Source organism: Melanotaenia boesemani, chromosome 20 (genome assembly GCF_017639745.1).
Source record: "Melanotaenia boesemani isolate fMelBoe1 chromosome 20, fMelBoe1.pri, whole genome shotgun sequence".
NCBI lineage: Eukaryota > Metazoa > Chordata > Actinopteri > Atheriniformes > Melanotaeniidae > Melanotaenia > Melanotaenia boesemani.
In genome coordinates, this window is record NC_055701.1 from 6,956,701 (window position 1) to 6,979,364 (window position 22,664).

General features: G+C 37.8%; 1 protein-coding gene across 2 annotated transcripts in view; it reads right to left on the bottom strand.

Annotated features, from left to right (window-relative positions):
• Positions 1-637: 637 nt before the first annotated feature.
• The window catches only part of LOC121631348 (serine palmitoyltransferase 2-like), a 32,995-nt gene continuing 10,968 nt past the window's right edge, over positions 638-22,664 (bottom strand). Inside the window, exons 5-12 of one of the 2 annotated variants that reach the window (XM_041972199.1) lie at positions 17,672-17,796; positions 16,931-17,024; positions 16,530-16,635; positions 16,082-16,301; positions 15,077-15,203; positions 11,841-11,976; positions 6,880-7,009; positions 638-2,460 (exon numbers count right to left, since the gene is read on the bottom strand). In XM_041972199.1, coding sequence (XP_041828133.1) covers positions 2,341-2,460; positions 6,880-7,009; positions 11,841-11,976; positions 15,077-15,203; positions 16,082-16,301; positions 16,530-16,635; positions 16,931-17,024; positions 17,672-17,796 — 1,058 coding nt within the window. In that variant the 3' untranslated portion in view covers positions 638-2,340. Of the gene's footprint in view, positions 2,461-6,879; positions 7,010-8,948; positions 8,994-11,840; positions 11,977-15,076; positions 15,204-16,081; positions 16,302-16,529; positions 16,636-16,930; positions 17,025-17,671; positions 17,797-22,664 lie in introns of those variants that run through there. The other variant, XM_041972200.1, reaches the window with a different exon arrangement.

The following is a 22,664-nucleotide window of genomic DNA, read 5'->3' on the forward strand; positions in this document are numbered from 1 at the left end:
CTCAATACATGTCAGAGTGCAGACATGCAAGTGTTGATTGACGCATGTGGGATTTCTTTTTCCTTTCCTCTGCAGCTGCCTTCAGTGAGGAACGTTGTCTCAGAGTTCAGTGGCAAGCCGCAGAAATAGACCCGGAGTCCAAAAGACACGTGTACTTGGATGAAAAGCATGGCAACGGTGCAGCAGCACACACATTTTTTTTAAATCACAAAGCGTGCAGGTGAACACACATCCATCTTCAGTTGCACAATGACTAAAGCTGTAAATTACTTCTGAGCCACAGCACAAAGACGGCCCTCTGATTTACAAGGCATTAAAATAAACAGTTATCGGACACAAAAAACATTAATGCCCACAGTCTTCTGGCTTCTAAGTGATTAATCCATCAGTAACAGTGACAGCACAGTGACCACAAAAAATAAGGAAAAGTAGTGACAATGAGTAAGTTTAAACCTCATGTTTTAGATAATCTGTAAGGATAAAAAAAGATATTTTGATCAAATTAAAAAGAAACGCTGACCAGTGATGTAACATGACTGTGGGGAGAACATGGAGAATAAATCCATACAAATGTGACGCACAACAGAAATCTGAGAATAAAAAGTCCTCAGTTTTCAGTTTACATTTTACCTTTTTGTTAAACTTTTTCATAAAGATGCAAATTTCCCCCTCTTTCTTTATAGTAAACAGCAGGTCATTTGGATTAAGTGGAGTACTACTTACTTGTTCTGTGCTAATTCCATCACTGCTAATATGTCGCTGCTTATTTGTCTGCAACTACAAACATTTTCATTCTTCCAGCTAGAGTAGAGATACTTAAGCTGGAGGATTTCATGGATAATTTTACTTATGAAACATCCATTTCCACTTTGGCACAGCTGTACTGACTCAGAGCTGGAGCCAGCCGAGGAAAATAAAGTTCACAAGCATTACCTTTATGTTTTCATGGAAAACCAATAAGATAAGTCATTCGGTACACTGTAGGCGGGCTGTAGACATTTAAAGGAGAAATTAACTATGAAAGAATGAAATTACATTGGTTTGTTGGTGCCTCAAGCAGAAATAACTCAGAGCAGAAATCCCCATTAACAAAGTAAACACAAATCTTGTTTTGAATGGTCAGATCTATTGTCTTCATACCGAGCCAGTCAGACTAAAGGATCATGCACAGAAATAAGTATTCATCTACTTTATTCCCGCCCCTGAGAGCGTGATCTAATGTAAACGTGATGTCTTATGCAGATGGGAGCAGAGTCTTATCCTTATTAACAGAGTTATTGAACTGCAGGTGGCGGTCATCACGCTGCCTCCAGCAGGGATGCAGTGGTTAGTTTGGTAGAAAGAAAACACCTCAATGAAACTAGTCACAACAAAGTTTTTCCATTTAAAAAAAATGCCATGACTTTAACAGAGTTAAGAAGCAATGTCATTAATGTCATTTGATTGGATGTTGACTTCACAAGATAGCCGGTACCTCTTGTGTCTGTTCTAGATATGAAGAGGTAGCAGGCAGTTAGCTTAGCTTAAAGACTGGAACATGGAGCTGGTTTTAAACACCTTTAAACTCAGATAATTACCATCTAATTCAGGTTTAGTGATTCCATGGGAACAATTGAAATGTTAGAAATAATTTGTAGATTTAGAGGAGGCTGGGAGTGCTTTTCAGAGTTAGCTTTCAATTCACAGACATGAACAAACCTGATCTAATCTAGATTGGTAGAGGGGAACTATTAGCTTCCAAAATTCTTGCCATTTTTCTCTGAAACCCCCCCACAGAATGATATGATGATTCGATTTTTAAAAATCAGACAAAACCTCTGTAAATGACGCCTTAATATGAGAGATTTCTGGCAAACAGGCAACTTGTGTGGTCTGTCTATTGTGATAATCAATGATTTCAATGGTGCTAGATTAAAAAAAAAATGTGTCTTTAATAGCGTAATTTTATCCAATTAAGTTTACTTAAGATTCCTGTTTTGAAAAAAATCCCAGCGGTTACTTTTTACATTTGTAAAGCTGACGTTTGCCTCACATGTTGCAACAAGGCTTAACAAATACTTAACACAAAATGTGCAACAAAAGTAAAAAGGTTCAGACAGAATAAAAATAAATAAATAAAAAACACAGGACAAAGCAGTGGTGCTGTTTTCAGTGTGTTTAACAAGTAAATCAAAGCAGAATCCGATGGTGGTTTTCCATTTGTTGTGAGGTAATGTTATGGCAAGCTAATGATGGGGTGTGTACGCACAGCGATGTCCTCGTGGAAGACCTGTGATGCATCTTGACCTGTATTCTCTGTGGCTGTTCCGGTTCACACCACTTTAGCAGAGGAGTGGTTCATCAGTCATCAATGTCCTCAAACACGCCATCGTCAAAAGGCCGCGCCGAAGACGGCTGTATCCTGTGACGGGAGTACTTGAGTTGAAGAAGGTCTCCTACCTCGCTGATGGCACTCAGAGCCTGTGGAGACATTTTTACAATAAAAAAAGCTGTCAAAGTGAAGGGCGTTATGAATAACAGGCGGCGCGAGGGAATTTAAATCTGCAGAAGGTCAGGTTTTTATAACATTAAATCAGGGAAAAGGATGGTGAAGAAAATCACTTACACTGGAAAAAAAAAAAAAAGATTTTAAAGTCCTATTAGTTAGTGAGTGTTTACACCAGCAGGACATAAAGTCAGAGCAATAACTGTGATGAGTTTATATAGATGTGTCTTAACAGCAAAAAAAAAAAAAAAAAGCTCATTCTGGCTGAAAGGGAAGTTTCAGCCTCAGGAATGAAGGATTTCTGGGTTATGGAAGTCGATTGTTACACAATATAGTCAGCTACAACCACATGGCAAGCAGATGTGTGTACATATAGAGACATTACAGTAAATGCTGTGTCAGGCAGTTTTGCTTTGTTAATAGTCACTTATATCACTTTTTAACTTGGTGGCAGGGCAATAATCTGTTAACATATTACATATGAAAGTGAATTGATTGACACATTTTTTTATATAAATGAAATTAACAAGTAAGCTGGAACATTAAGTCCAAATCCACTTTTAATATTTAACCTTTCAGCTGCTAAAAGGTACATTCTGTTCACCAGCTCGCTGTCAACCCTCTTGTTCTAGCACTAAACAACATGCAATGATAGAATGATGCCTGCTGCATCAAAAAACAATCATTTTAGAGCAGTGAGACTGAACCAAAACAGTAATATTACAGACAGAAAAGAAGAAAAAAGAAGAGAAAAGCTTGTAATTTCCACAGAGCTGAGTTGGATAACCTCCTCTGTAGGTTAGCCACCTCTGATTTGTTGAACAGCTTTAAGATAGTTTACTTATTAATTTGTTATTTTTGTCAATCAACTGATCTTAAAAACATCTCTCAACTGCAGTATTTTCAGGATTCTGTTACAATACTCTACTGTTGTTTTTGATTTCCATAGCTGTAATATGAGGCTTTATCCATCACTTTGTCCAACTTTAGGTTCCCTTCATCGGCTCCCTTTAAAATCCAGAGTAGCATTTAAAATTCTTCTCCTCACTTTGCTCACAGACTGCAGATTTACTTGTGAGTTATAGTCTCTAAAAGCAGAACGGGAGGCAGAGGCTTTAGTTAACAGGGTCCTCTCTGTGGAACCAGCTTCCACTTTGAGTTCAGGAAGCAGACACTCTCCCAGCATGTATGCCTGGACTTGTTATGGTACTTGTTGACCCCTCTGTCCTATCCTCTCAACCCTCACATGGTCAAAGCAGAAGGTGGCCCTTCCTGAGTCTGGTTCTGCTGAAAGTTTTCCTTCCTGTTAAAGAGTTATTTATTTATTTGTTTTTCCTCTTTTTATCTGTCACCTGCTACAATGAACCAGATTGAATTGGACTGTATTTTTAAAAATGGCTTGAGGTACTTTGTTGTGAATTTGTGCTATAAAGTTGAATGAGTTGACTCCTTGCCATTGCAAAAAATATAGTATAGTTCACAAACAGCAGAATCAGAATTTATAGTAAACTGACTGATGCTGATGCCCTCTTATGATGCCACCACTCATCTCACCATGGTTACTATTCACACACATAACACCATGACAACAGCGTTCTTGGATGGCAGCAGGGACGATGCACCGAGATGACTTGATAATTGGCCCAAAGAACACAGCAAAGAAGTCGATTTGGCCTCTAAACCGCCCAAAGAGCAATCAATCAAATATCTGTGGATGATGCTGGAAACAGCTCATCTTGATCCACAAAGGCCCCAGAGTCAGCGTCCCTGACTCTTCTGAGTGGTCCTGTTTTCTTGTTGAACGGCACATTAATCTAACTCAGTTTTCCAATTTGATTTTTGTTTGAAAAATCAAATTCCTCCTACTCCTTCATAACAATATTCTTTAGAGCATCGACGATCAGTTAAGAATTGTTTAAGATTCTGATATTCATAAGGTCAGTGAAATGACACAAGCATGATAATGAAAGGATTTAGGATTATGTGCATGTTTAAGGGTGTGTGTGTGAATGAGGACAAATTGGTAAAAGCTCATCGGTGGATGAAAGAAACACTCAAATCAACATGGCACTTCAAAGAATCAGAGGATGATACAGAAAAGACGGCGAACAAAGAGAAGGGTTTCAGCATCCTGACAGATGAAAGCATGAAAAATTACAATAATCCAAACTTCCCTTTTTCAGCTCATTTTGATCTGTTTTTTTATTTAAGGGCAAAAAGAAGATTGGGGGTGGATAACAGCTTCAGGTGTAGCAGATTTAACCCACCCATATTAGATGCAGGTGATGATTAAACTTCCATGTGAGATGATTTACATCAGGGGAGGGCAACCTGACTAAATGAACCTGTAAATTTAGCATGTTCCGCTTTCAGGTCATAAAGAAAGAAATAATTTCATTGTCCTAACTCTGCAGCTCCACATAAACTCATTAAAGCTGTGATTAGTTGTGACGTTAACAGGATGATGCTCACTTGTTGCACTGTGCATCTAAATGGAAAACAACAGAGCAGCAGATAAAGAGGAGCGGTGAACTAATCAGCACTTCTGAAAGAAATGCAAATAAAGCAAACAGGAAAAATCACAACACGCCTCAAGCTGAAGCTGATTTTTTGTCCAGATAATCATCTCCACAACTACAGCCGAAGTCTTTTACTCTTTTAGAAGGCAAGAGTGGACTGTGCAAGATTATTAATCATGTTTTTATTTCTTACTTGCCAAATCCTTAAATTAGTTATTTTACACCAGTGTCTCTCAGATTGGATACACGTACCCCTTGGGAGTACTTGGAGAGACTCCAGGCGGTACTTGAGGAGGAAAAAAAAAAGAAGAAGAAAAAAAAAAAAAGTTGGATAGTCAGAGGGTTCAGGTGGTCAGGGTTACTACACAGATGAGTAAATGTACAAGATTTTTTTATAGATGAAAAAATTAAAATAAAAAATGTAATGCATATATTTGATCTAAATTACGTAATTCAAATTTATTAAAATATGTAATTGATCAGTTTCATAATGTAATTTAACTAAAAACATTAATATAATACACATAAAAATATTTTTCTATATAAAAAATGTATTATAGAAATATAAAAGAAAATAAATAAAAATAGAATATGTAAATAAAATTATATAAATGTGTAGAATGTAAGTTGAAGGCCAACATTGGCAGTGGAGGAGCAGGCAGGTCTGCAGCTGGAACAGCAGAAGAACGGGCGGCTTGGTCATGTCCTGCCGAGATAAAACGCGTCCACAAAACGCTAACCTCGGCAAGTAGCTGGTTTATAAGCAAAAACTTGTATAATATACTGAACATTACCTGCAGAGTGAAGCTGCACTGCAACTTTGTTTTTAAATAGAATCCAACTTTTCCTGATACTCTGGATCTCTGACACAAAGTCGGTCTGAAGTGGCTTCTCAAGTCTCAAGAAGACATTTAGGCCACAAGAGATCGTGCAAGTCCTTCGACACAGACAGCCTCTTCCCACGTTATGCAGCCCTGCTTCCCTTTAATGTCCCTCTGATCTCTTGGCTTGGTTTCAAACCATTTGAAGGTTATTACAACATGTTTTAACAGGAAGGCCCAAAACTGTAAAGGGTATAACCAGCACCAGCCAGTACCACTTGGATAAGTCTTCTAGTGATGGAATATTGGCTTGAACTCCTTTCTCTTCCCTTCTGGACTCCTGCAGGTAAAGTTGAGCTAAAAAAAAAAAAAAAAAAAAAAAGCAAGATACTGGAAACCTTTTAGTGTGCATAAGTCTTGTAATTAGACACAGCCCTCTGGAACTCTGCTGTGGAAGAGCACCAGTAAAGGTTAGAGTAGCGAGGCTTGGGACTAACAATTCTGACTAATTAGAGGAATACTAAGAACCCAAAGAGTGTTTTTCTCTGAATGGTAATGGCTTCAGTCGCCTCATTCTCCTGTGTGGGCAGAGAACCGTGAGATGTGGCTAAGCAAGACTAGTCCGGATTAATATGTGTGGAGCTGTTGTTGCTACTGTCTAAATGTTTTTTAATTTTTTCTTTTTTGTATTCATTGTGTATAACCGTCATAGTCTTTCTTTTTCAAACCAGCATCTAGAGCAGCAGGAGGATAAAACTGTAATTAATGAGTCAACAGTCAGATGAAACACGTTGCGTTATATCTTAGTTCTTTTCATTTAAAGATCATAAATTCTCACAATAATAAATACTTTATGACGGACAGGGTTAATAAACAAACAATGAGGAACTTTTTAAATTAAAATCTGCCATGTTAGACATTTTGAAGGCTTGTTTGTTCAGCAGGCTACAGTATTTGCTCTGATATTAACAGCCAATAAATGGTTATGAATTCTTTGAGTGACAAATCTCATTTCCCTCTTTCTGAGAGTCACTCTGTGAAAGGGATTACTCACCCTGTCGAGAATGTCTTTTGAGTGGGCCGCAGAGATGCAGAACCGTGCCCGCGACTCGATGATGGGTGTAGCTGGGAAGCCCACGACCACCACCCCGACGTTCCTCTTCAACATCTCCCTGCCAAACGCTCTGAAGAGGAGATGACACCATAATCATTTTTATTTAAATAATCATTGTTTTTATCTTTTTTACTCAGAGATGGGAGAGGAGTGGGGATGTGTCATTTAATATCACTTGAGTGTCTGAGCAGGTTCATTCAGGTTCAGTATAACATGTCATCAGCATGCATCACCATGGCAATGTGTACTGCTACAGGGTATGCTAGGCTTCCAGATAAGACAACACACGCAAGCACAGACTTTTACACACACACACAAAAAATGATTTCCATGATTCATTTGTTTTAAGAGTAAGGAATCCTCTTATTCAGATCAAATTTAATCAATATTCAACTGCTTACTTCCACTTGGCCCAATTTATTAATTTTGGGTGGGCCAATTTTATAATACAACACAATTTATATTTAAATATTTATATTTTAATCCAACTCATCGATTTAAAAAAAAAAAAAGCTAAATTCTAAAAGTCATTTTAAATTATATGGAAATCCTTTCCATGATTCTTTTCATGGTCAATAAAAGAAACTTTTAGGTGCATAAAATGTGTGTCCACTGGTAGGAGTTAGCCAGCTAACATTGCATAAACTGTCTGCTTAGAAACAACAAATAACTGAATAAACATCCCCGGGGGGGGAAAAAAAGGACAAACCAGTGATGCCTTTGTGCTCATACCTTCATTTTCATCTAGACAGATGGGGACAGATTTTGTCTGGTATTCAGACCATGCAGTCCTTCGCTGCCCTCTTTCAATACTGTTCGAGATCTCGCTTAGTCTTAAAGGCACATGACCACTTAATAATGCCAAGTGTTAAGTTGTTGACATTCATGCAAATTATAAATAGTTTAATTACTCCCAGCAAAGAAACGTAATTATTTAGTTAAAATGACACCTTAGACTATTTTAAATAGACTATACAAAAGGCTTTGAGTGTTCTGGTTGTTTAAAGGTTGCAACCAGTTGCAACTCGATGGATGTTCGCCACCTATCGTAGGCCAAGTAGTAGCAATTTCTGGTGCCTTTGAACATATTTAACTTCTGGTGGTAAACAAATGCAATTACATACTGCTCAGGTTTCAGATTCAGCTATTTTCATCTTCAGTATTCTGTCTAATGAATGAATGAATTAATTTATTGTCATTGCACAACAATTACATCAGCAATCATTGGCAATGAAATTCTTAAAAATCCCAGGCTCTCCTAACATTGCTAAGAAGAATATAAACCACAATAAAAATAGTCAAACACAAAAAGCAAGAATACTACTAATAAGTTATACAGTAAAATATATAATAAGCAAAAAAGAAGATGCTTTTAATTCAAAGGTGACGGTGCTGCTGACAGCCTTTAGAAGTCTTATGGCCTGCGGTATGAAGCTGTCCCTGAGCCTGGTGGTACGGGCTTGAATGCTGCAACTCGATTGGACGGACCATTTTTGAATGGTCCGTGACACTTCAATTTCTGTCTATAGGAAGGCAGCAGCAGAACTGAGGCATAATCAGATTTCCCAAAAGCAGAGCAAGGGAGGGCCTTACACGTGTTTGTGTAAGATGTGTAAACATGACCCAGTGTATTACTGCCACGTGTAGAACAGCTGATGTGTTTGGGTGGTATCTCAGCAGGACTTTTCTCAGGTTGGTGCTATTAAAATCCCCGGCTACAATAAACGCAGCCTCCGGCCATGAAGTCTCTGCCCTGTCGATAACTTCAAACAGTTCTTCCATGGCCTCGTTGGTTTCAGCGTGTGGCGGAACAGACACTGCTGTCATGACAACCGATGTGAACTCATGCGGAAGAGAATACGGCCGGCATCTGATCATGAGGTGTTCCAGGTCTGGAGAACAGCCTGTAGAAATAATTCCCACATCTGAGCACCATTTGTTGTTCACCATGAAACATCCACCTCCCTTGCTCTTTCAGGAATGCATAGTCCGGTCCAGCCAATAAAACTGAGTCCTCAGGAACAATGGCCTAGTCCGGGATCGAGGGGTACAGCCAAGTTTCCGATGAAGCCAAAACATTACAGATAAATATATTAAATCAACTTGATTTCTTTATGATAAAGAAGAAACATAAACCAGGTTTGCAGCATAAACTAGACTCATTATAGTAAAACCAGAGACCAGCTAGTTTCCTTTTCGGTGTAGAGAAAAATGAAAAAAATTAAAACATGGTGAATAGATAATGACAGAGTTGCTCTTTAAGCGACTAAGGTGTATGACTTCGACTCAAAAGTATCTTCATAAGAGCTGTGTCAGCAGGAGAAAGACTAAAACATAAAGTTTATACTCCGAAAACTTGTTTCTGCAGACTTTTAAAGATTTGGAAAAGACAGAAATGACTTTCAGCAAAATCATCACAGAACTATAAAAGAAATTTTCCCCCATTTTCTCATGCAGCTTATCAAACTCACAAAATTACATCAAATAATGTCTGTACATTCAAATCCACATTCATCTTATGAAGTTCTTTAAAAACTAATTAAAATCTCTATACATTTAAAACTCTTCATTTAGCAATTTAAAAACGTAGGCATTAACAATAAATCTGATGACTGGATTTAATCAGTTTGATGTTTCTTTCTTCAATGGTGCAAAGATCATCCAGTGATGGTTTAAGCCTGTATAAAGGAGGGATAGTGAATATATTGGTAGGATGATGAGGTTGAAACTACTGGCCAGGAGGCCTAGAGGAAGACCCAATAGGAGAATTATGGATGTAGAAAAAGAGCACATGAAGTTAGTCAGTGTAAGAGAAGAGGATGCAGAGGAAAGGGTTAGATGGAGGCGGATGGTTCGAAAAGAAGAAGGTGGAAAGAGGATTGAAATCAACCAGTGTGTCCTCTGACAGAATAAGAGGAGATACTTTTTCACATACTTGAAAGAATAAACCTGAACTGTTTGTTCATTCAATCACATCCACTCATGCTTTGATGATGTGGCAGTGATGTTTTCTCTTTCATTTTTTCATTTGTTTTCGTCAGCTTTCCTTCCTGCTTTGGCTGCAGCAGCCACTTTTTTCTTTCCTTCGGCTTGCTTTATTATTGCGATTTGTAATCAAACGCTTTCTCCACCTGTTTCACTTGAACGCAGTCAGACTGGTGAACCCTGGGTTGAAAGGCCAAGTTAATAACCAGCATATTTATGCTGCGTAGTGAGATCCCCATTGTTGGGTTACGTGAACGAGACCAATTCTTAGTTCAGGCCCCTGCTTTAAGAAAAACTGTTTTAACTTGATTTGATTGTCCTTATCTAGTGAGGTTTCTATAAATCGACAATGTGTTGACCAGGACTCTGAAAGAAGATATTTTGTATTTCAATGGGATGCTCCAGGCTAAATAAAGAGCAAATAAAAATCTGAGATTTTAAAGTACAAATTGTGCCTGAAATACTGAAGGCACAGAGAAGTGGGTACACTTTGCAATTATTATTTTAAAATGAATGTAAGCTAAAGTCATGGATAAAAACAGACATGAATACAACTGAAGAACACCTTTGACTGATTTCTAGTCTGCTGTGACCAACACAGACCAACAGCACACTTTAAAGATTAAATTAGCCAAATCCACCCAGCATGTTAGATCTCAGTGGATTTGCAAAATAACGGGTCAGAAATCATCTTGTAGCTCTTTCAAAAGCCCTGTGCTGTTTAGATTCTGGGTGGGATTGGCTGAAATGCACCTCTGGTCTGCCGAGAAACATTATCAAACATGATTTCAAGATCAAGGAAAACGCAAGATGTGGCTGCTTGGATAAGATAAAAACTGGGATAATTTTAACCTTTTGCTGCTGCTGCACCCGTTCAGAAACTGAAGGAGCTCCCTAAGCTCACATTGCAGGATGTCAGGGGAAGTGAACAATCAAAAACATATGCAAGTTGAGTTTTTGTGAAATTAAGGTCAGCAAGATGGATTGACAAAATTTATTCAGCTTAGTTTTAGTCGTTTTTTCACCAACTTAATGTTTATGTCATCCTTGGGTATTTTTGTACATGTTTCTAAGCTTTTTATTTATTTATTTTCAAGTGGCATGAAATAACTTGGTTGATTTGAATCTTCTGGTGACTTTTGTGTTCAAATATGTCCACAAATAGGAAACTACTATAAAATCATAAATAACTTAATTAACTTAAGACCTGTTCCAAACTAGCAAATATTCCATCATTTTTAGGATTGTAACCCTTTCAATGTCCGTTTGAATAGTTTTCTACATAAATAGTAGGGGAATAAGGCTTTGGTGTTGATTAGAGTCTTGGTAATGTCAAATATTAGCAATAAACTGATTTGATAGCAGCAGTATTTTTATGTAATGTCTGATACTCCCTTTCTGCACCTTTGTGTCCAAAAATGCCCCATTGACTTTGAATTAAAACAACATATTTTAATCTTACTGTAATTATAGTTAAAAACCAAGCATGTAATTTCAGCATTTCATCTGGAATTAAAATGGTGAAATTTTACATTTTTACTTTTATCCATCAGATTCAACTGTTTTCCCATTGTAATTCATTTTTTTGTGTTTTTATTAAATAAAATTTTAATTCAAATAATAAAACTGGTTTAGTGTTATATTCTTAAAATGACTGGATTGTTTTTAAAGTTTTGAACAGAAGTTTTATAGTGATTTATGACAAAGAAGCTGAAAATAATCTAATTAATTGTGTTGCTAATCTCTGACATATCCAAAACTTATCACCACCAGGGCCCCGTCCCCCAACTTATTTTCTTTCTTATGGAAAATAATTTTTTTTTAATAAATAATACAATAATGCAAAGTATAGACTCTATTATGAAAGATTTAGTTATTCTGATAGAGTAGGCAATTTTCCAATTATAGAGGCTCACCCTATCTTGGTAGGCATGTAGAGCATCAGTGGAACGACAGGAGAGTCGTTGTTACCATAGATGATGAAACCCATTTCTCGAAGCCGCTTGCGGAAGTAGACTGTGTTCTCTGCCAGCTGCCGCACACGTTCACAACCTGGAAATGATGAAAAGAGACTCTGAAACCTGAGAAATGACGGCAAATTCTATGCAACTTAATCACGTGTCTGCTCCATGTTCGGATATCATGTATATTTAATGATCGTCTTAAGTTTTACATTGCAGCGTGATGACTACTGGCACCTTGGTCTTTTATCATCTGCTGATGTGTTATTCATGAAAAATGCATAGATATTTACAGAACTATATGATACACCCATCACACCTCTACTTAGTAGAATTTAGCGATTAAAGTTAAAAAGAAAATTTTGTGAATGCCTGCGAGAGCTGAAGAAAGGCTGCTCTCCTACCCAGATGATTTTATTCTTTCCCAAATCTTATCTTTCTGGGTGGCTAAGTAGCAGGCAGATGATCCTTTGAAAAGATGAAAGAGGAAGGCTGACAAGCAGCTGAACACAACTGCATTCATAAGATGAGTGAGAAAAAATGCCTGAGAGTTACAGCATCCAGCTACCATAGGGAGATTAAGTTTTTTAGTTTCTCTGAAATGTAATTTTCTTCTCTCAGAGGACATCAAAAGATTCACCGAGTTCTTTGAAATGCAATGACATCAAACAACACAAAGTTGTCAGTGAGCTTACACAAATTTAGGTTTTCCATTCTACTCTTGCAGGAGATTTATCAGAAGAATTACCTGCTCACTGAAAAGCTGAGAGAAGCACCGGTTATTTGTGCAAGACATAATAACAGTTTACTCTTCTGATCATTTTAAGTTCAGTTCCCAGGGGAGACCATGGGACTGTGCACTGCCTAGGAGAGACTAAGCTCAGCCCAAAAGCAGCAATAGTACAAAAAACCCAGATTAGGAAAAAGTAAATTAATAGCTGTAATCATAATTATGTAAACAAAATTTAATATACGCAATTTATTTAATACTTGCCTTTTAACCCAGCGTGGTTAGTGTGTGGAAGAGCCTACCTACATTTTAGCAGTTTATACTGACCCCTGGTGTCTAATATTGAGACTTACAGCAACTGATTTAAGAAGAAAAAAAAAACATCTTTTTAATACATTTAAATTTTGTTAATGTCATACACACAGATGTGCTCAGAATAACAAAAATTATTCAAGTAAGCCAACTAATTAATCAAGAAGGGCATATGTACAACTCTGCTGAGTTTTTATCATATTACAGAATTCCTGTTCCTCAAAAGGTGTTCTTTGTTGTTATTTTTAATGGCATCCTCTCAGATATATCTTTTTATTCTTAGAGGTGTAGTAGGTAGCTGCAGGTAGTTTGACCTTTTTTCCTCAGGTCAGGTCATCCACCAGGTCATCTTCCAAATGGGAGAAGTGAACAATTTGAGGCCTTTCCCTTCAAGAAAACTTGTTTTTTTTATGTGTTTTATCCAACCAACCACTTAAAAACAGATATTAACTCCTGTCTGTGAAGTCTAATGAAAAACAATGGCACATTTATTTTGGTATAGCTGATATGCAAAATACTTTTAGGTTCAACTTTCACATTCAATCATAGGTCACATCTACCCTACTATTTTTTATTTGTTGTGGAAAAATGTCTTATTTGGTTGTAGAGAATAGTACAGCGGGCTTAAATCTCACGTTTGTATTAATAACCTGATAATTATTCTGCCAAGATGCTTCATACCTAAATCCAATTTAATTATTTTATTCATAAAACATTAAACTATCTTATATTGAGGAAATATCTTTCTCTAAACTTAATGTACTTTAAAAAACAAACAAACAAAAAAAAATCTAATGAATTAGATCTAAAAGAAATAAAACACACAAACATGTATATTCTAATTAATATTAATACACAAAAACAGCTTGAAATTTGCATGGAACTGATGATTGATTTTATTAGTCCAATCATTTTTTTTTCTAGTGATGTCTGATCTGAGCCCGTTTTTTAACTTTAGGTTGAATTTGATGGAACACTGGGATAATTCATTCATGTGTTCAAACTAGTGACAGTGAATGCAACACCACTCATCCTGTGAGAGTGCACTATTCTTTAGGAAAAATTTGCATTCTGACATTCAACCATAAATGTTATTTGACACTTTGTTATCTACCCAAACATTTATGCAGAACCATCACCCTGCATGGTGACACTACTTCCCCACAGTAACAGCCTAACACGTCAAGATAAAGCAAAAACTGTTTAAGTATGGTCAAAAAAACATGATAAAGAGCTGAAGGCATTCAACAAGCCCCCAAACTCCAAAGAAACAAATCTTGCAGTATCTGATCAACAAAGACTCAAAAACAAAGCCCACTAGGCCAAAATGATCTACAGACAACATCCAGGTACCAGACACATGCAGTATCCTTCAAATGTTCCTGGTCCACATCCTGACAGGGGCTATTTTGGAGGCTATTTAGGATTAGACAGATATATCAAAATGCAGTGACAGAGTCTTTTGCATCTTTGTGAATCCCACTTAGAAGATCGGTGAGTAGAATTTAGGGTATCTATTAGTAGAGTGACTATAGCATTCAGTATAATATTTTTAATAATTTTGAATTGCTCCTAGTTATGCATGTTTTTTATTAGATTACAATGTTGGATTTGTCAATACGTCATGAAATGAAATGAATGAATGAATGAAATGAAAAATACTTTATTAATCCCTTTGCAGGGAAATTCATGTTTTCAGTACAACCCATCCAAGACTAGACAAAACAACATATGATGACACAAACAGAACAGGCATACACTGACGGAGCAGCCATTTCTACAGCGCTCCTTGTCTTAGATACTGTATAGGTGAAAGGAACATTAGGGAGTAAGATGTAGCTGAGAGGATAAAAAATAGGCATCTCCACACTGGGCCTAAGGGCCCATTATTGAGATACAAAAAAACACTCCTCAGTACATACAAAAACATAACTCAGACAATCACAACATGAGAAACACGTGGCGGGGGGGGGGGGGGGGGGGGGGGGGGGAACTCCCATCGCAGCAAGTGCAGACGCAGCTGCATTCTCAGAGCGCGTCCAATGAACCCACTGCCCGGGAGTGGAAGGAGGTGGAAGGACAGCAAGGCAGTGAATAACGGGGAGGTGTATCTGTAGTCATGTACTTGTGCCACTTAAATCTGACTTACCCATCGTCGTTCCATCCTCTCCCATAATACACTTCATAGAAGTGATGATTTGCTCCACCACAGGAGGAGACATGGAGGTGGCATAAACTGCACTGTGGGAATGGGAGCGCAGGTACTCGATAAGCTCCTAAACCCAGCAGATACACAGGAGGTGTAAATAGATATTCATCGACAACACAGCCTCAATTTCACTACAGTCTCTTAAAATTAGAAAGGCTTAGTATTGGAGGGTTTTCCTGTAAAAATTCAGTGTACCAGACAAAAAAGAAGACCTATCTAAAAAAGTGGCAAAAAAATAGAGATTCTACATCAAGCAGAGGTTCAAGGACCATCATCATAAAGCTGCATTTTCTCACAAACTGTGAAGTAGAAATATCAACTGTAAAATATATTAAAGATGTTTATTTACATTATGTAACACTATAAATAGAAAAATCTGTTTGTAAAATGAGCAAAGCTAAACTCGAACCAGTGACAAAAATCCTTTAACATGCGTTTGATATATTGTCTGAAAGACATCCAGATTATTAATAAAATACAAAAACCACATCTCATAACTTGCTGGCAGAGTCACGGAGTAAAGATTTATGGCTGACTTTCTGTGGCCCATTTGTTTTGTTAAGGAGCCTCAGCAGTTTCTTAGGTTTCACAATCTTAGACAATTTGATGGAGACAAAAGATTTTTTCATCCTGACATCAGGATTTAGACGTTGCCAGCCTTGTTTTGATGGTATGTCATACAGAATGGTAAATATGTCAGGAATGCAGCAACATCTGCACTAAGGCTATAAATCCACGTTGCTGGGAGGACAAGCGTCCTATTAAATCACAGTTATAGCTCTTGTTTGTCATTAAAAATCTGGTTTTAAGATTCTTTACACCATAGCATTTTGCTGAAAGGATCGGTTTTTATAAAGGGTTAGTAAACTGGGAACCGCATCCCAAATTAGTCAATGTTCTAATTAGCTGCAAGAACAAAATCAACCTACAGCCCTCCATGCTTACCTTTTTCCCTGCGATGTATCCCCCTGCAGCTCCGAAGCTTTTGGTAAAGGTGCCCATCATAACATCCACATCACTTGGGTCAAGATTGAAGTAATCCACCACCCCTCTTCCTCGTTCACCAAGAGCCCCTATGCTATGGGCTTCATCTAGGTAAAGGTAGGCCTTGTAGCGCTTCTTCAGAGCAATAATCTCTGGCAGGCGCACAATACTGCCCTCCATGCTGCAAGAAGACAACAGAGTATTTTTGTTCACTTCTTTCCCCAAAACCCAGTCAATCAATCTCACAGAGATCAGTTTACATTACCTTGATTGTATCTGTAACGATCAATTTAGGTCATTTAAGTTTTAAAATGTGCTGATCTACTGGGATTTTCACCCACAACCATCTCTAGGGTTTACAGAGAATGGTTCGAAAAGGAGAAAATATCCAGTGAAACTGAGTAAATACCTGTAAATGCCCTCCACTACAATGAGGACCTTCTTCCACGGTCTGTGAGTCATTGGCTGGCCATGAACGATACTTTCTCTCAGCATTTTCTCAAGGCTCTGCATATCTGACAGAGAATCATTTTCAAAATCAAACCTTGGATCTTTGCAGAGATGACATAAAACCCTTTTTCTAGTTTATGGGAACAGGCGAGACATTTACTGTTGCAGGTATGCAACTTTAGTATTTAGTTAGAAACAGAAATGGTACTACATGTGTCCAGGGAATGAGAATAACAATAATGGCAAACCACTTAAACTCAAAGACTGACAAATACACAAGGATTAATGTGGATATTAAAGATACGGATGCATAAATGTTAGTGGGAATCCGACTGATCGAAGGACCCATTTGTGACTCACTGTTGTGCTTGAAGACTCTGATGGTGGACCCGGAGAGTCTGGCTCCCAGAACCAGAGAGGCATGGTTTAGCTCATCACTCAGAATCAGGCATCCCTGCAGGGTACCAAACCAAGGACAATTACAATAAGTCATTCACAAATAGTTTATGACTTATTTTAATGCATTTGAGAAGGCAATGCATGAGACTACTTAAAAAACTAAGACTTAGGAGCATTTTGTTACTGCCCCGAGAGTACACTGAGTGGGAGGATTATTGATCTGAATTGGGCGAAATACACTGACGAAGCCGTTTGCATCACTGCTGTTTGTACAGCATTAAACCTACACATTTCTACCAGCGAGTTTGCATCATTTTACAAGAACAAAAGAAGTCAGGAGCCACACAGCGTTAGTTTTCACTCAGCAGCGAAACTGATCATATGTTGAAGTATCTACCAGCCAAACAAAATTAGCAGCAACGTGACACAAAAGACCAATCTGGACTCTTTGTTTTTACTGCTTTTAATCTTGTTGCGGCAGCAGGAACTGCTTCCTCCTGATATAATGTTGGCGGGTGTTTTTGTGCGCCTGTGTACTCTCTGCTACTGGTGACCTGAGATAACATGATGCTGTGGAATGTTTCTGTAAGAGTCTGCACCTAACATTGTGCTAACAAAGTTTCTTGGCAGTTAACTTATTTTATCTTTAGCAAAGTGACAGAAATACTTGAAGCAGATATAAGAAACGGCTTGTTGTCTGACCTTCCCAGCAAGTGCTGGTATGTTCATGGAGTTGGTTGCAAACCCCATCCCAAACGCCATGGCTGACTCCACACCGAGGAACTTAGCCACCAGTTTCTCCAACTCTTCGTGTCTGTCCAGGTTACCTGAGATGCGCCAAACAAAATCAAACAATCAAATACCAGTAAGGTTCTCAATTACCTATACACAGTTCCTTGAAATGACACAAATCTTGCTGAATGTTAGCAAAATAGATGACTGGAATTCATATGTTGCTGCATTAAAAGTGAAGGCGCGGTTGGGAATTGCTTTTTTTGTTTGTTTTGTCTTAGTTTTTAGTAAAATTGAAGATTAGCCCAGACATCTCTTATTTTTGAGATTCACCACACCAAAAAACATCCATGGAGTCCTCAATGCCAGTTTGTCCTTCTATTTTATATAATAATCTACTGTATATTACAGGCATGCATCAAGATATCAGATTTACAGCTGATTTTTCATGCACTGACACACACTATAGCGCTTCCTATATCACAAAGTGGGCCAGCCTTCTCGCTGAATTTCAGCTCTGCTCCATCAGTGTAAATCTGCTCGCCAGACGACCTGCTGTATTTCACTTCCTGCAGGCTGATCTGGATTTTATCGAATCATGAATGAAACAGGCTCTGCAGCTTCATGACAGTGCCACAGTTATGAAGAAAAGTGGATTCTTTGGATGCACCGTTTTTAAATTTACATTATAACTGATGACTTATTTAAGTCACAGTTTTAACCAAGCGTAATTATTTTGTAGAAGTTTATTATTTGTAATGGGGACTTTTTTTTTTTTTTACCAATCTGGATTTTTCTTTCCTTTTCTTTTTTTCCACCCCAAAGTACTTTGTGAGTCAGAGCTGCATGTTGATCACTACTGATACTTAGCAACATTTAAGTCATGGTTAGAGCCCGACTGATATGGATTTTTTTTAGGCAGATACCATTTCTTCAACTTGGCAGAAAAAAAATTCTTATAACTGATTAATCAGCTGATTACTTTTAAAAATGTGTAAATAAAATAACTTCTATTTTATCAACTTTAAATTAGTCTTTCTATGGAGCATTCAATAATTTAACTAGTGATTAATTCACCTCTAGATTTAGACCATAGGTGTATGTTATATATAAGCAATATATTGAGTGAAGTGGATGGCAAAACATTATGTATGCAGCTTTCTGATGCCCGTTAATGTTAAATCACATTTTCTCTACTCCATTATTGTCTTGGCCATGAAGTCAGAACTCATATGATCCAAAATAAAAACCAGAGACACTTTTCTCAGATGTAAAAACATGTCATCTTAAACAGAGTTGTATTTTAAACATATAATGGTCACAAAGAGTCTTGCACCTATGTTACTCCACAACAACACACACAGTAAGTTGCTGTTAAAACCTGAGTCAGTTGTAGTGTTTTCTGACTAAATAAAACTAGGGTTGACATGACATTATCACAGTTGCTGAAGAGAGTAATGTTCATCATCTTAACTTTCCCCTTCTCTCTGCGTTCACATTGCTCCTCCTTACATGCGTCTCAACACAGCTGATGGAGTAATAAACGTTTGTTCTGTACTATCAAATATTTTATACACTTGTTTCTGCAGTTATTTACAGGCTTTTAAGCTGTGCGCTATGCTGGGTTGGCATAACCATAGCAATGTTTTTGCGAACATAAATAGACAGGGAGCAACATAAGCTAAGTTAGCACAACTTTAGCAATGCAAAGCAAATGAAAAACATGACAACAAAGCTATCGTGACACATGGCAAACAGAATTAAACAGTAACTGGAGGCATGTTAAGTCATCCTTAATTTCACAACACTGTTATAAACGTACCTGTCGTCAAGCTCTGCTATGCCAACCCCTGTAGTGCCGCCTGGCTGTGGCTACTGCTGTAGTTACTGACAGTGGTGAGGACTGAGGATTGAATAGTCAGAGCTCCATCTAGTGGGCAAACGGCGAAACGACATAATTCTGCACGACGGACACTTGACATTTACCTTTTTATGATCACTGGCAGATAAAACGGACAAAGATAAACAGCGGACAGGACACAGTGGGAATATGGAAATGTTTCAGCTAGGGCTGGGTATCATCACTAATTTCCTGAATCAATTTCAACAAATCTGAATCAAAACAGCCTAGTGCGATTAAATTTTGATTACTATTCAATATTGATTCATTTACAGCTAATTAACACAACATATTTTTGATTAATATTAAAGAAATTTTCAGATAACTACTTTTATAAAACACTTAGTTCATTTAAGTGGCAATCAAAATCAGTTATCTTGGAGTTATGAGATAATAGTAATAATCTGATCTGACACATCTACATGCATTTCTGAAATACCATAACAACACTGTGTTTCCCCAGATTCAGAGCCAGAAATGCTGGAAGCCAGACAAAAAATTCCAGACAGGAAAACAGTTAAACTTTTGAAATGTTCTGATGAAACCGTTTCATTCAGTGGAGTCACTCTAAATATTCTTAAAATTAGGATCTCAGATAACGCAATGAAGTTAATAAACCCTGCATAGAATAGATCCAATTTTAGCTGTAATATGACTCAGAAATTCCTACAATGATGTAGATTCAGCTTGTTCAGCTGTGTGCGTTTATGTGACGGCGATATTGGTCCATATTATCGGCGTAATACTGGAGCAGGAGAAATACTCCATCTGCTCCTCACTGGAGTAACATGCTTCCATCTTCACCTGGCTGAAAGAATTTTAAAAAAACTCATATTTTTTTCCAATTTTCAGCTGTTTGACGTGTTTTCCGTCAAACACTGGTGCATTAAAACATCTGAGCTGGACATTATCTCAACAAGAGAAGCTATTTTGCATGGAAGTTGCGTAGGACACCAGTTGTATGTCTATATGCTACAATCTTGCAAAGTCTCTGTAAGTCACGCAAGAGCAGCGGTCTCAAAGTCAAATCGTTAAAGGGCCACTGATGATATCATCCTCTCATAGGAGGGCCACATTCATATTAAAGAACAAAAAATAAAAAAAAACAAAAAAAAAACGGCAGTGTTTCCAAACATGTTTTATTTGAATTAGTAAAAGTTCCCACATATTTAAAGTTAATGCAAACAGCTGTCTATGCATTATTATGTATAGTTGTACTAAACTTTTAGTGCAGGTGATGTTTTTTTTTTTTTTTTTTGCTCTGATACTAAATAAAAATAGATAAATGGGCAAAAATCTTGCACTGAAAAAAAGAAAAACAAACAAACAAAAAAAAAAATCCCCAAGCACACATGTAGCATCTGACAGCATTTTTCCTCACAAAGTGTGGCTACATTTGGCCTGTAAAGGCCACAGTTGAAACCCTGAGTACAGCTTCAAGGTGATTATCACCCAACCTGGACGTGTACCTGCATGTATTAAAGTTTATAGTGTGCCTCTCTGAACTTAGTATATATCAGGCTGTTGCCTTGCAAGTCAATAAGTTCCAGTTGAGAAGGGGTCTACAAACAGCTGGAAAGTGTCATGATGTGCTTTAAAGTTAGCAAATCGCTGATCAAACTCCTGCAGCAGGTTATCAACAGCAGACACGTAGTCCTCCCCACAGAACACTGTGCCCTCCTCCACAAGAGATCTGCATGCTACGAAACGGCTGAGGTATTTTGAATAAAGCTGCCTTTTCCAAAGCTTCCGTTTTCAGAGGACACTGACAAAGGCTGCTGTGACGAGCTGGCCAGGCCCCTGCAGCTTCAGGTTAAGGATGTTCAGCTCCTTTGTTATATCCACCAAGAATGGAAGGTCCATTACCCACCTGGGATCATCAAATTCAGGAACATCCATTCTGCCACCTTCCCATGAATTTTTTCACCTCTGTTCTTTACTCAAAAAATTTCTTCAGAACATTTCCCCTGCTTATCCAGTGCACCTCAGTGAAATAAAGTGCATCACCACACACTGCCTCAATTTCTTTGAAAAAGGCTTGGAACTGGCTTTGCTGTAAGCTCCTGGATTTGCTCAGACATGACGTGTTCATATTTCATATTTGCGCTGGAGCGCACAGGTTTGCTGTGTCCATGGCTGTGGTGTGCCCACGCATCGGGCACACACTCGGTAACTCCTCTGTTACTTTGCTGCTCAGTGATACGCCTTATAAAAATGGCTAGCTGAGCACTGTCTGTTGTGTCCGTGCTCCCAGTGAAAGTTTGTGCTTTTCATGTTCTTTTTTTTTTTTTTGTTGATGTGCTCCTCCACTGTGTTTGCAGAAAGAGAACTTTTTCTTCTCTGGACGCAAGATATCAGAATCTTGCAGCATGCGATTTTTCAGAAACTGTCCTTCTGGAACGGCTTTCCTGCTTTGGCGATTAATTCACTAACTTGCTTCAACAGCAGCATCAGCCTCCTTCAAGGCCTTTTGGAAAAGACTTTGCTGAGAAATTCATCCTGTGTCGCTCTTTTATTCCTCTCATCTCCCGTATATTTCTCATATTGCTCCCCATGTTTAGTCCAGTAATGGCATTTGAGATTGCATTCCTTTAAAACCACAACTTTCTCCTTGCATATCAGGCATGTTGGGCTTCCACTGAACTCCACAAAAAAATAATGTGATGTCTGTCATTCTTGAAATGTTCTGTGGTTACTGTCCGCCTTTCTTTTCTACTTGGGAAGAAACATATTTGTTGTTTGCTGCAAAAGAAACTGGGAAGCACAGATACCTGCCCACCTTTTGGAAAACGAAGACGCAGTGCAGTGTTGGAGGGGGAGGGCGGGCTGGATGTGGCCCAAGGGCCGGGAGTTTGAGACCCCTGTCCAAAAGTGAGGTCACTTCACCGGAAAAGAGAACGTATAAAAAAAAAAAAAAAAAAAAAAAAAAAAAAAAATATATATATATATATATATATATATATATATATATAATGATAATGATAATAATATACATATATCTCGATGTTGAATTTATTAAATTGGAATTGATTTAATATCTTGATTTAAAATCGAGAAAAATCT